The sequence below is a fragment of the Cydia splendana genome, chromosome Z (assembly GCF_910591565.1).
Source record: "Cydia splendana chromosome Z, ilCydSple1.2, whole genome shotgun sequence".
In the NCBI taxonomy this organism is placed as follows: domain Eukaryota; kingdom Metazoa; phylum Arthropoda; class Insecta; order Lepidoptera; family Tortricidae; genus Cydia; species Cydia splendana.
The window spans coordinates 21,872,727-21,888,284 of NC_085987.1; the positions used below are offsets into that span (position 1 = coordinate 21,872,727).

At 37.1% G+C, this 15,558-nt stretch overlaps 1 protein-coding gene across 1 annotated transcript in view; it reads right to left on the minus strand.

Annotated features, from left to right (window-relative positions):
- Window positions 1–1,596: 1,596 nt before the first annotated feature.
- Window positions 1,597–15,558, minus strand: part of LOC134804706 (zinc finger protein 208-like) — a 32,973-nt gene continuing 19,011 nt past the window's right edge. Inside the window, exons 5-6 of the mRNA XM_063777858.1 lie at window positions 5,052–5,907; window positions 1,597–4,965 (exon numbers count right to left, since the gene is read on the minus strand). Coding sequence (XP_063633928.1) covers window positions 2,299–4,965; window positions 5,052–5,907 — 3,523 coding nt within the window. The 3' untranslated portion in view covers window positions 1,597–2,298. The remainder of the gene's footprint in view (window positions 4,966–5,051; window positions 5,908–15,558) is intronic.

Consider the following 15,558-nt stretch of genomic DNA (forward strand, 5'->3'; position numbering starts at 1 on the left):
ACGCGTCACAAACCTGTCAATAATTTTCAGACACTTTCCTGTTTTATCAAAGATTCTGAGAAGATTTAACCTTAAATAGGTAGTTTTAAGTAATTGATACACTTATTTCTGAAATTGCCCATTAATATGTATATTTCTTACATAACATCAGCTGTTTTCAATAAACTCTACCATCTCCTCAGAGCATAGACTAGCTTAAAATATTTGTTGATTTTTATTAGATATAAGATGACAATATTGATTATGCCACTAACGTGTACTCAACCTTGCCTACCATACCAATTACCAAACATTGCCTGGCTTGCAAAAATAGCGATTCAACTGTATTCCAAGCCAGGCAATGCTTGGCATGTTAGGCTATGTTGAGCAAGGTATGTACCTACTACCAGGCCGGCCCACCTTAGCATAAAAACACCTACTTATCTTTTTGTTCGTTACGTAGTAAAACTTACTTCATTTCATTGTAGCTCTGCAGCAGAGCAAACCAGTGCACATTTTATCTATTATATGCGGTGTCTTTTCATTTCGCGAACTCTTTCCGACCACTGTTGGTTCGCGCGTTCGAAAAAATGGGGCCTAGTTGAACACACGAATGTTCACTATTTACTGCAAAATCAATTTTGCCAACTTATATGTTACCTATTACGTAAATATTATAAAATAAATACATATAGAAATATGTCTAATTCCAGCACTTATATTTTCTGGTCATACTAAATACACCGGCATTTCAGTCACAGTCACACATCATATTTCGCCGTATTCGCTCAAATAATTGTTACATATCTTTCATTAATGTAGCCAAAACGAGAGGTAGAACCATATTTACGCAAATACGGTGAAGTGTAGTGTATCAGCGACCTTACACGTTCCTCTGTTGAATTCGGTTAGCCAAAATTAAACAGCGATTTGGAATACAGTATCAAGTGTTAAATTGTTTGAAAGTCCATACATAATAGGTGACCACTTATTAATTAAGTAGTCACTTTTTTCTTTAAGCATTAGGTTATCTTGACTTATTCTAGGTATATATATATACACAATTGTATTATCCTATCATCTTTCCGACTTATACTAACCTACAGATTAAAATGACATATCGTACGTACTTTTGTATTATTACCCGAGTACGCAAGCGTATACCGGGTTATGTTTGTGACACTTGCCTAATTCTTTATTCCTTGGAGCCTTTAATTAAACAATTATAGCCTGGATGCGAGTCCTTTAAGTCAAGTCTATGTTTTGCTATTTTTAAAACATTTCATTTACCCTGGAGACCTTTCCGAGGGCTCTATCGATTCGTCAGAATCTTCCAAGTGGCTTTGGGTTCAGTTCAAAAAATTATGATTATAAAGATAGATAAAAATAGCGCGTGTTGTTGCGAGTATGACCTAATAGAACTTCTCAAATCTATAAATCTCAAACATTTTAGTAGTAAAGCTTAGTTTACACAACTTGACATTGGCTAACGTTCCAAAAGCCATAATAGAAAAAAAAAAAAAATCTTAGTTTAATAATTATCCAAACTGAAGTTCAGTTGAACTTCTTTCGACTCATTTTTTTAATTTATTGAATGTTTCTTCACACAATTAGAGTTTTATTTGTTTCTAATTTACTTCCACCAATTCATTACTAAATATTTATTTATTTTCATTTATCTCGTTTAGAGGCATATAGTCGTTACATCATAAGTATATAAACGGAATCAATAACAACAGTATTAAGCTGCCTACTTTGTTTGTGTGTAGACAATCGTAAATGTCATTTTAATCTGTATTATTAAAAAAACTGGTTTATAAAAAAGGCAATGTTTTATGCATTCAATAATATTGGGTACCTTTAACTTGTACAGACATGAGTACCAGAAAAACCTTTTTCATTAAAAGTATTGACTAACGATTAATAAGGTACAGTCGACGTCAAAGATATTTTTTAATTTTTTCACCTTTAATTATTACAAAGGAGTAAGGTGTAAACATATCTTTGACGTCGACTGTACATGTACATACAATTTTCTGTTAAACATGATTAATTTTGCGATTACCTTATAATGTTATAATATACGCACGGTCGGATATCCCTACATGGACGTATATACGTTTAAAAATCAGCATCAACATCGGACCATGTCTGGACAACAAATAAAAACATTAGAGCCAAATTGCGAGATGACGAGCAATATTTCATAAGCTTCATGGCATCATGTAGCACAGCCACAGTGCACACAACCCTAAAACTCCCTTCGTGTCCATAGTCTTGAAAATCATATGTATAGTTACACGTGGGTAACGAGAGTTATTAATCGTCAATGGTAATTGTGGGACACGTGGCTTGGTCGTCGACGCAACCCACGTCGTCGTCGGACAGGTCGATGACTTCGGGGTCGGACAACGCGCGCGACGGCGCCTGCGCCAAGTCCTGCGTCTGGTACAGCGACAGCACGTCCGATATGATGGGACACTGCAACCGGAAGTGTTCATTCTCGTTCGAATTCTGACTTTCCTCGTCCATAATGTGGCCCTGCAGCCGCACCCCGCTATATTCCTCTTCCTCCTCGTCGCCGTAACCGTAATATTTTTGTTCATCCTGTTCGTCCTTTGGAACATAGGTGTTGATCAGGAGCGGCAAGTTCGCGTCACACGTAAACACTTTGGTAGGATCGGAGTCCTCCTTACCGCACTCGTGTTCGGCATACACCTTGGCAGATGTGAAATACTTGAGACACGAGGTACACTGATTCTGCAAATGCGCACGGTAGTGATTGTGCAGGTTGGGGAACTCGTCTCCGCACACCACGCAGGGTTCCGCTTTGACGGTCGCCCGGTAGTGCATTTTTTGCACGAACTTATGTACCCCTCTCATGTGCTTTATGAAGGGTCCATATTGAATAAATTTTTCTCCACATTTACGACATTTCAATGGATTTTTTCTGTATTTGCGGTTGCGATGAGAAAACGCATGAATGTTGAAAGCGTCCATCGTTTTAAATTTATGTGAACAGAACCTACAGGAAATAGAGCCAGAACCCTTGTGTATACCGTCGTGCTTCGCCTTGGAGCTCTTTCGGGTGATGGGCTTGAAGCAGAAGCGGCACTCCTCGTACTTGGGGCGCAGCTCCAGGTTCGCGTCCGCCGCCGCCTCGTCGTCACTCTCGATGGCGCACAGGTGGTTGTCGAAGTCGGTGCGCGAGTAGAAGTACTCGCCGCACTTCTTGCAGCGGTTCGTCTCGTGGTAGTCGAGGTGCCGGTGCAGGTTGAAGAACACCTTACCGCAGATGGGGCACGTTTCCTCGATAGATTCCTTTGGCATTATGATCCACTCCTTGTCATCTCCGTGCACGTCTCTCATGTGGTAAATCATTTCTCGAAATGCGACGAAAGTCTCGTCGCAGTGTTCGCATTTGGTGGGGTTATCGACATTTAGCTGAGCAAAGTGGTGGTTCTTATGTTTTCTGTAAAGAGTCAAAGTGTTGAATTTTCGTTTGCAATATATGCATCCGTAATAACCAACTGTACGATGATAAACTTTATGTCCAGTCAAAGCATCAAGGTTTTCGAATACTCTGAAGCAATAATCACAAACAAGATCTTTTTTGCTCTTTGAAGCCTCCTTAGACACTTTTATACCGTGTTGTGTGCGCAAATGGCAATCCAGTTTCACTTGTAAATGGAAAGGTTTGTAACAGACGTAACATTTAATTTTCCTCGGATATATTTCAGTGTCACCAATCAACTTCTTTTTGTCACAACTAAAAGTCAAGTGTCCTTCCAGGAACCTCAGCGAACTAAAATAGTCGTAGCAGTAGTTGCATCTCAGTGAATTGTGGTAATCCAAGTGCCTCTCATAGTTACCCTTACTTGCGAGTATTTTGAGGCATATCGAGCATTGAAATTCTTTCAATGGCCCGTTTAGCGTTTGCTCGTTGCGATCGGCAATCCACGTTTCATTAATGTCGTGCACATCTCTCAAATGGTGGTGCAAATCGTATCCTTTAATGAATGTTTCATCGCACTGAGGGCATTTAAATGGATTGTCGACTTGTTTGGAAGTGAGATGTCCTTTAATGTGCACATTATGATTCTTGAGCGAAATAGTTTTCTTGCCGCAGAACTTGCACTTGAAGAACTCGGGCTTGCGCAAATGCGAGTCCTCGTGGTGGCGCAGGCGGCGCTCGTCGCGGAAGGTCTTGGCGCACAGCTTGCAGGAGAAGACGCGCGGCGCGGGCGCGTCCGGGTCCTGCTTCACCATCTTGCTCTCGGGGTGCGTGCGCCGCAGGTGCCGGATCAGCTTCACCAAGTCGGGATAGTAGCGCACGCAGATAGGACACTTCACCTTGTCCTTTCGAAGTCGAGCTATCCTATCCTTGTGAGACTGGTGATCGAAGTTGTGACCTTTCACGTGCCTGCGGAAATAATCTTCATCTGTGTAACCTTTGCCACATATAGTACATTTGAATGGACCGTTATCGTCCTCGTAATGTGTCCGCGTATGTAGTTCCTGCCTTTTTTTATTAGTAAACATGACGTGGCAAATTGGGCATTCGTGTCGCGCACCAAAAAGCAAAGTCTTCGATTTGTGCCAAGACATATGATGTTTCAAAGAGTTCTCAGAATCACAGACTTTTCCACAATGAAGGCAAGTATGGGTGCCATCAAAAACGGCTTTATCAGCAGTCGTGGGTGGTAAATCACCTACTATCGTGTTCTGGCTTTCACCGCGCTTGTAGTGTATAGCCATGTGTGAAAGATACACCTTCCGGTACTGAAAGACGCGTTTGCATATGGAACACTGGTAGTCTTTGTTCTTAAACCGTGTTTGTTTGTGATAGTTCATATGCGCCTGAGCGGCCCTCAAGTGTTTGCTTTTCCGATTACAGATGGTGCAAGTGAGCAGTGTGGGATCCAGGTTGGTGTCACGATAGTGCTCACGCATATGTAGTTTGTAGTGGCATTGAAATCGGAAAGTCTGTAACAAAAAATAAAATCGATTACATATTTACTAATAATTTAATAAAGTTGTTATGATAGAAGAAGTAAATAAATGAAAAATACCTCTTTGCAAACAAAGCATTCTAGCTTTTTTTCCAAATTATTCCCAACATTCGAATGCCAATTTACATGTCGCTTCAGAGAAATTAGAGTGGGCATGTTCTTTCCGCAGATAGTACAGTTAAATCCGCTAAGATTAACCAGGGGCTCGCCTCCCTGTTCCTCCGGAACCTCACCAAAGCCGTTGTGACTCTGGATCTCGTCCAGCGGTTCCGCTTTCGTCACAACGACCTCACAAAAATCCGCCAAGTCGGCGCCTTCGAACTGCTTGGGCGGCAGTCTCTTGAGCCTGTGCACCAGCTTGATGTGGTTCGCCAGAGCGTTGCAGCTCTTGAACTTGTCGCCGCAGTCGGAGCAGGTGTAGAGGTTGCGCGGCTTCATGTTCTGCTGGATGTGCTTCTTGTTGTGGTCGTTGAGCGCGGCCACGCTCATCTCTAGGTCGCAGATGAGACAGCGCACCAGGCAGTTCTTGAGCACGACGCTGGAGCGCTTGGTGCCGGAGCTCATGTTGTGCTTGGTGCGCTTGTGGTGCACGAGCAGGCGCCGGTACGAGAACTGCTTCTCGCATATGTCGCACGTGTTGCCGTCGCCCTCCTCCTGGCTGGACTCTGACTCCTCGCGGTACGACTCGTTCACTAGGCTGCTCGACGCGTTACCTTCTGCCTCTATTTCTGTGTCTTCGTTCATACACTTTTCTTGCTTCTGAATTTGCTCTGTTTTTTCAAGTTCAAAATGTTTCATCTCGTGGTTTACTAACGATTTCTTGTACTTGAAACTTTTATCGCAGTATTTACACTTCTGGGGGCCGCCGCCGCTGTTGTCAGACACTATTGACGACGAATCTTCAATTGTGCTCGGCCTGAAATATTGCATACTATTAATAGCCAGTTTATAATTAATAAGAATAAGAATAATATTTATTTGAAAAGAACCTTGTTAACAAAAATCAATATCCTGTGGCGCCACACTATAGTTCGTTTTTTAGCATTAGAAAGAACTTGAAAGAAGGTAAGCGATCTTGACATGTCTTTTAATTGAAAAACGCTTTTTAAAAATCAATAACTATTACTTATGAAATCAGAAGAATATAAATGATCGTATTAGATTCATATTTGTTACTTATTTGCCGTAACTTATTTTTAAAATGTGTTTTTCGATTAAAAGACACATCAAGATTGATTACCTTATTTCTAATGCTAAAAAAAACGAACTATAGGCTATGCCTGTGACGTGGTAGCCGGATTCGCATTTGCAATTCGTAAGCTAAAGGTTAATACAAAATGTATCTATTAGGTGATGTAATAGTTAAGGAAATTATGAAATTGAAAGAAAGAGGAATGGAAAAGGGTGCGTGTGTGTGTAAGGCTACAGAGATTGTTTTCATGTAAGTGATTAGGTAATGTAAAGACCATCAACAGATCTCAGTTTGATTGTAGTTAAGACCTTTCAACCAGTTCTTACCCAAGTAGCACAGATAGCTCTATAACTACTCACTTTTAGTTCTATCTAACGCTCAGTGCGTATTAAGACACTTATAAGAGCACACTCGTGGTCCTACAGCTGTATAATAGATCTCAGTGATATTTATATAGCTTAGGGCTGATTAAAAGCTGCATTACGGCTCTGAAAACTACCATTAATACGCAAAGAGTGATATAAAGGTATATTTGCTACGACCCTATACAGCTTTAAGGGTTATCAAATGCTTTAACCGTTATAAGGTCTGTTTAGTGGATAAAATTACGCCATGTGCTGTATAAGGAGGTAATTGTGGACTTTTATTACGTTGACTTATTAAGGGAACACAAGTGAACTATTATGAAGCTAATAGACGTATAATGGAACACATGTGGCACATAATACAGCTTGTCGCTTAACATGTTTACCGCTAAGCAGCTTTTATTACACTGACTTTTAAGGGAGCACGAGTGAACTAATATGAAGCCAATAGACGTATAATGGAACACATGTGGCACATAATACAGCTTATCGCTGAACGTGTTTACCGCTAAGCAGCTTTTATTACGCTGACTTTTTAAGGAAGCACGAATGAACTATTATGAAGCCAATAGACGTATAATGGAACACACTTTGCACATAATACAGCTTATCGCTGAACATGTTTACCGCTAAGCAGCTTTTATTACGCTGACTTTTAAGGGAGCACGAGTGAACTAATATGAAGCCAATAGACGTATAAATGGAACACATGGGGCGCATAATACAGCTTATAGCTGAACATGTTTACCGCTAAGCAGCTTTTATTATTCTGACTTTTTGAGGAAGCACGAATGAACTATTATGAAGCCAATAGACGTATAATGGAACACATGGGGCGCATAATACAGCTTATCGCTGAACATGTTTACCGCTAAAGCAGCTTTTATTTCGCTGACTTATTATAAGGGAGAACGAGTTAACTATTATGAAACCAATAGACGTATAATCGAACACATGTGGCGCATAATACGGCTTAGCGCTGAACATGTTTACCGCTAAGCAGCCTATTATACTGCCATTGGGACTGTCTGCATAGCGGCTGTTAAAACGTTCACAAGATGCCTTATAACTGTTTAGAGGTTCACTAGTGTATCAAAATAACGACTTGGACTTTATAGTGGTTCACTTAAGTATCTTTATCAGATATATAACAGTCGTATGCTGCATATAAGAATTTTAACGGTTCACGTGGCTTTTTAACATTGACCGCCATTTTATTGTATATAACCTATAAAATTGAAATTGCTTTTCCAACTTTTAAGGGTAACAATAAGGTTTTGTGTCTGAGTTCTTAACCTAAATCATTAGTTTAGTACTTCCTATAACGTATTATTAACTTTTTATCTCATAATTCTGTCCAAACCACTGAAATAGTTTTTACACATAGCTTATTTATATCATTAATTTAAATAAATACTGATTATTTTCGTGGCGCACTGAAATTTTCTTAGATAATGTATATATATAATGTCAATAAACTTGCATTCCCAAACATCTTTCTCGCATAAATATATAAAACATAACATTTAACTAAACACTTTAAGGGGCCGGTATATGACGTTTTCGATTTAGACCTCACTTTGTAACCATAATTTGTTTAATAAATGTTTGATAATTGCATTAAATTACACGTAAATTTATTCACGAAGAAACCGTGTACCGACTCTTTATGCCATTATATTTTTAATTTGCTGTTATTCTCTACAAATCGTCACTAAAAGTATCAAAAAATCAAAATATGGAGTTCCGTTTGAGACAGAAGCAAAACAATTTTGTCTTTGACAGTAATTGAATTATTGTATGATTTTGGAAGCTAGATAATTCAGCTACCAATTTATTATCGATTTATATTTTTACTCACAAAGACAACACAGAAATTCAATCTCAAATGTAAACTTTCGAACAATTTCCATACATTGACGACATCACTCAAAATTCTTCTTCAAGTCAGATGCCCGTTGGGGCTACACCGGAGCACACGTGTACTTCTTCAAATGAAAATGACAGCTTGATTTTCTTGCTTTTGACAATTATATTGACATTAAATCATATACGCACACGAGAAAGCATACCAGTAGATAAAATGTATTTCAATAAATAGGGTACATAAATATCAGCTCGCGTCGCATTTAAATTTCATTTGCTGTTATTTACGGGTCATTATTGTTGAAAACCGCAGTAAACTATCTTAAAATAATACGATTACAGTCGAATTTAAGTATTATCTTCCTTCAAAACTCGCTTAAAATGAAAAAAGTTTAAAGACTCATCTTTACTGATTGGGATCAATTTTTATTATGCTGGTATCATTTTGCGTCATTTTAAAAACGTATTTGACTTCTGTATGTCAATGAATTTTGATGACAACTGTAATCTTGTATTATATTATAGAACTTTTATATTAAAATATTGCCTATTAACAGTCTTGTAACTAGATCTGTAATACCATGGATTGCGACGAATAAATTATTATGATTATGCCGTTCGTTCCGTCTATAATAATGCGTGTACGTGCTGTTCTCTGAAAATCTTCAAGAAAAAATAAAGGCTAGACCAGCACTAAGTACTAGCAAGTTTTTGCGGCTTTGGAGACCGAGATGAAGCTTACAGGCCAATAGCGTTGTGGCCTGGTTATTGTTATGTTTTTGCGTCATTTTAAAAACGTATTTGACTTCTGTATGTCAATGAATTTTGATGACAACTGTAATCTTGTATTATATTATAGAACTTTTATATTAAAATATTGCCTATTAACAGTCTTGTAACTAGATCTGTAATACCATGGATTGCGACGAATAAATTATTATGATTATGCCGTTCGTTCCGTCTATAATAATGCGTGTACGTGCTGTTCTCTGAAAATCTTCAAGAAAAAATAAAGGCTAGACCAGCACTAAGTACTAGCAAGTTTTTGCGGCTTTGGAGACCGAGATGAAGCTTACAGGCCAATAGCGTTGTGGCCTGGTTATTGTTATGTATACCTATGTATCGAATGTTTTATAAATTTACTATAAAAAGCAATGTTTTATTTCGATTAGGTCTACATTTTGTGCATATTGCATATCTGAAGTATTTTCGTACTAAACTTGAAACTAAATAAAATAATTATTCCAAATGTACAGTCACCTGCAATTTATGTCACAACGAAGGCCGCAAAAATATCTGACACGATCTTATTTGTAGAACCATAAGAGCATGTCACATATTTTTGCGACCTTCGAAGAGTAGGTACCGTCATTACTCATTATCATCAACTTTGCCCGCTTTTTTTTTTAAACACGAATTTCTCAAAAAATATCACATCATATGACTTTTTTTGCTCAGCACGTCCATTGTGATCAAACGCATCAGTTTATGTGAAGAAAACATTTTTTATCGTGTTTTTACCCATTTTTTTGCGTTTTAGAGGGCGGGCAAATAAAAAAATATCCGGGGTTTTCGCCAACATTGCCCACGTCAATTTGGTATTCAAATACAGCTCGTATATATGATGATGATGTCTAAGGATCACTTAAAGGTTTTGGGCAATCCTACCATTCCCTGTTAATAACTTAGCGATAAGTGTAAAAACTTTTAAATAAATTTGCTGGGCAATGTTGCCGACCCGTTTTTGCCCATTTCCAAATAAGGCTCGCCTAAGCATTTTACAAAGGCTAGGGTTGTCACTTTTGAGAAAATCTGTTACAATAGTTTAATGACCAAAAATATGATTTTTGTTGTGTTTTCATTCATTAACGGGATAAAACATCTAAATAAAGGATAATAAGACAAATTAAATACAGTATATATTTATAAACTTATTTTAGTGTACAAACATAACCTTCTTTTATTGACTGTATTCTTCTGTATTGACATTAAATCATATACGCACACGAGAAAGCATACCAGTAGATAAAATGTATTTCAATAAATAGGGTACATAAATATCAGCTCGCGTCGCATTTAAATTTCATTTGCTGTTATTTACGGGTCATTATTGTTGAAAACCGCAGTAAACTATCTTAAAATAATACGATTACAGTCGAATTTAAGTATTATCTTCCTTCAAAACTCGCTTAAAATGAAAAAAGTTTAAAGACTCATCTTTACTGATTGGGATCAATTTTTATTATGCTGGTATCATTTTGCGTCATTTTAAAAACGTATTTGACTTCTGTATGTCAATGAATTTTGATGACAACTGTAATCTTGTATTATATTATAGAACTTTTATATTAAAATATTGCCTATTAACAGTCTTGTAACTAGATCTGTAATACCATGGATTGCGACGAATAAATTATTATGATTATGCCGTTCGTTCCGTCTATAATAATGCGTGTACGTGCTGTTCTCTGAAAATCTTCAAGAAAAAATAAAGGCTAGACCAGCACTAAGTACTAGCAAGTTTTTGCGGCTTTGGAGACCGAGATGAAGCTTACAGGCCAATAGCGTTGTGGCCTGGTTATTGTTATGTATACCTATGTATCGAATGTTTTATAAATTTACTATAAAAAGCAATGTTTTATTTCGATTAGGTCTACATTTTGTGCATATTGCATATCTGAAGTATTTTCGTACTAAACTTGAAACTAAATAAAATAATTATTCCAAATGTACAGTCACCTGCAATTTATGTCACAACGAAGGCCGCAAAAATATCTGACACGATCTTATTTGTAGAACCATAAGAGCATGTCACATATTTTTGCGACCTTCGAAGAGTAGGTACCGTCATTACTCATTATCATCAACTTTGCCCGCTTTTTTTTTTAAACACGAATTTCTCAAAAAATATCACATCATATGACTTTTTTTGCTCAGCACGTCCATTGTGATCAAACGCATCAGTTTATGTGAAGAAAACATTTTTTATCGTGTTTTTACCCATTTTTTTGCGTTTTAGAGGGCGGGCAAATAAAAAAATATCCGGGGTTTTCGCCAACATTGCCCACGTCAATTTGGTATTCAAATACAGCTCGTATATATGATGATGATGTCTAAGGATCACTTAAAGGTTTTGGGCAATCCTACCATTCCCTGTTAATAACTTAGCGATAAGTGTAAAAACTTTTAAATAAATTTGCTGGGCAATGTTGCCGACCCGTTTTTGCCCATTTCCAAATAAGGCTCGCCTAAGCATTTTACAAAGGCTAGGGTTGTCACTTTTGAGAAAATCTGTTACAATAGTTTAATGACCAAAAATATGATTTTTGTTGTGTTTTCATTCATTAACGGGATAAAACATCTAAATAAAGGATAATAAGACAAATTAAATACAGTATATATTTATAAACTTATTTTAGTGTACAAACATAACCTTCTTTTACTTGCGAAGTTGGGTAAATTAGATGAAAGTGACAACCCTAATCCGTTTTTGGTGGTGGGCAATGTTGGTATGGATGCCAAATTACCGGATTACTTTGCCCACCGCTAAAACTTTTGTGTATTTAGGCCTTATTAGTTTAAATCTCAATAGACATAATCTATGCTTCATGTGTTATAACTGAAACCCGGAAATATTGGTCAAAGGGTTCTCAATTTTTTCTACTTGCATTCATTATTTATCAATTTTTTGCCCGACGAAATATACCTTATATTAGACAACTCGCTCAAACTCAAAATTCCCAAGTCAAGTTATGCACAAGTTTGGCATATACTTTGTCAGAAATATAACCAATTTTCTACTAAAAACAGCAGGGTGGCCATAACTATTATCAATTTTTCTACATTAACGAATTTGTTTAAAATTGTCGTTTTGGGCAAAGTTTCCCTGGAGGCAAAGTTGGCGCTAATGACGTAACATATTATTGCAGGTGACTGTACATAAATGTTTCGGTGATTTTGAGATTATTTTCCAGGTTAGTTTACTAACAATCAAGTTATGCAGATACCGATTTCGTGAACGTATAAGTAAGGTACCGCTATTGTTTAGCGATACCGATTATTTTTGAAGGTAAAACTATACCGGTTGAAATATAAAGATATTAAAATTACAGCAGGGACAATCATTTTTTATAGGTGTACCTAAACCATCATTGGCCGAGCGTTAGCAAAGGTCTCCGTTTCAGCTTGGGCAAAAATGCTTTTGTATGTTCTCCTTTGCAGATCACATTTCTCAAAACTGATTCTCGTGAAAATTTGTAAGCAGGTTCGATAGAACTATTCTGTTTCGCTTTATCCGCCAAAATGGAATTGCCACCCTGCTGAAACTTTATTTATTTAAATTCCTATTGAATGGATTTTGCACCTTATGAAAAACCGTATAGAGTAGTAAATAACATTTTACATCTGACTTAATGACATCTTGTTTTATTCGCTTTAATTGTACAAAACGCGTATCTCGACAAAGCAATAGTAGGTAGTAAAACAGTCAACAATCAAATGAATTAAATAGGTACGTCACGTGTGACATGAACAGACAAGGAAAGCAAGATTAAATGCATTGTTTCTCTTTCATCTTTAAATGGAATGCTTTTACCCTCAAAGGAGGCTAGTGGTCAATACTAAACTAAAAGTCCAATCTTAAAAAAACATGATGGGTCACTGACCTGTCCCAGTAAAGTGAGGTAGTGTGCGTGAAGTGCGCTTGTGTGTGAAATGGGGTAAATTGACAGAATCTGATATTTTACCCACCGCTACCGTCGCCTTAACAAAATGACTTATGGTGTCGTTGCGCTTAACGTTTTTGCTTCAATATAAATATGTTCACCTCTGCGTTCGTCGTCACTATACAAAATTTAATAGCTGATTTTTAAGGCAGAGGTGTAAAAGTATGTTATTAATTATCTTTTATTCAGCCCAACGTCAATCTTTCCCGGTATTAGGGCGCACATGTGACATATTAGCTGAATAAAGGGTAACTGGTGGTCTCTTACCCAGTCAATATACACCTCTTATAACTCCTGTTACCCCTTATAATTCCGTTAAATTGCTGCTACAACGCTCTTAAGTAGCTATGTGAACTTAAGGCTGCCTAATTTGTGCCCATTTAAGAGTTATAAAAGCTGAAAAGACGCTTATACAGCTCTTATGCAGCTTTTATATTCCAGCTTCAAGCGTATTCGTACCTCATTATGCGGCTGCTATACAGCTAATCTGTGCTACTTGGGTAATTATGAATTTTGCTTCAAGAGGAGACTTTTCAGATATGTTGCATGCTTTTACCACTCGATTGTAAATATACGGATGCAGGAAGATAGGAAAACGCCTCGCAAATGTGGTTTTTGTGATGGGCGTAGGAATTTTAGTATTTAATATACTTTTATACTTATCGAGACAATTCTAACAACCCCAAACACAATTAGGTTGCACTTTTTTAATGCAGTGTTCCTATGGCTACCTCCCGTCTCCATCATCAGATCAGGGGGCCGATTTTTGAATTTCAATCGTTCGATTTCATCACTCGAAAATCGGTGGAAAACGGCGAAATGCTAATTTTTGAAATACGAGCGATAGAAATTGGGAATCTAGTGATATTGACCACTCGTTTTAAATTCTATTAGTAGAATTTAAATGCCTAGTAGTGGAGATATTATTGAACAAAATACACGAAATCGAGCGGTCGAATTTCAAAAATCGGCCCCCAGCTCAATTGTCACAGCATCATCGGAAACCGAGAAGTTGGCCAGATTTAACTTGCAAGATTTGACCCGTACAGTTACATACATTGCAAGTTAAATAAAAGCTTGTAACAAACAAACATTTGCAATATTTGTAAAAAGCTTGTAAAAAAATCAGTAATAATAATCAACGTATGCCACGTATGGCACATCATTTTATAGGTGTTCAAAAAACAAATTTAAGGTTCCTAAAAAGTCCAATAAAATGCCCCACCCATCCCCCTCCCTACTTTTGAAGAACAGGGGCCTATACCACGAAACATTACAAGTGTACAATTCGACAATATTGTTAAATTGTAAACAAAAATACGTACCACAATAATTTTACATATGTCACATGTACAATTCTACATTTGACAAATATTTTGCATTTGAGGACCCGTAACACAAAACATAGAGGGTATGTCAAGATAACATGCAAAATTGTGACAAATGTAAAATTGTATTAATTACAATTTAGTTTTTTGGCAAATATATAATAACTAGCTTTTGCCCGCGGCTTCGCACGCGCAGGAGAGTTTTTTTAATAATCTATGTACTTTAATGGTTTTAGGTATTTTGAATGTAAACAAACCGTTTAAGATGATAATTATTTTAAAAACGATGTTTGTGTACTGTTCAATTATTAGAAGGTATTTGTAATCTTATAATTTTGTAGCTCAAAAAATTTACTTTAAGGGATTGAATTCTCAAAAGTCTGGATCACGTGTGGCTGTAAATCAGCGTGTATGTTACAACCGTCTATGCTATCTTCGTAATTAGCATTCCCCACCAGGGGCCATAGTTCACGTCGGCTACGTTATATTTTAATTTTGATCCCATTTTTGTAATTTTTGTAATTAGCGTCCCACAAAACCATGGAAATGATACCCATATTGATATTTTGAAATTTCAACCCCATTGCACCCCCACCAGGGGGATGATTGTTCACTTCGGCTACGTTAATTTTAATTTTGATGCCATTTTTGTTATTAGCGGCTCACAATACTATGAAAACGATACCCATATTGATATTTTGAGATATCAACCCTATTGGGGACTTTTCCCCCTCTTAGGGGTTCAATTTTCAAAAAACCTGAAACACGTGTTTACTCATTTATCTTTAGGAATACTCCTGTGAAATTTAGAATAAAATAGTCTAACTTATCTTGTTTCCCCATACAAACTTTGGACCCCCATTTCACTCCTTTAGGGGATGAATATTGAAAAATCCTTTCTTAGTGGACACCTAGACCTTATAAGGAATCTAGTTGCCAAATTTGGACTTTCTAGTCCCAGCGGTTTGGGCTGTGCGTTGATTTAAGTCAGTCAGTCAGGTCTTTCACGTTTATATATTTAGATATAGAGACATACGTAGAATTGTAGTTATTACAATTTGACAAATATGTATTAATATTCTTCACTTAGAT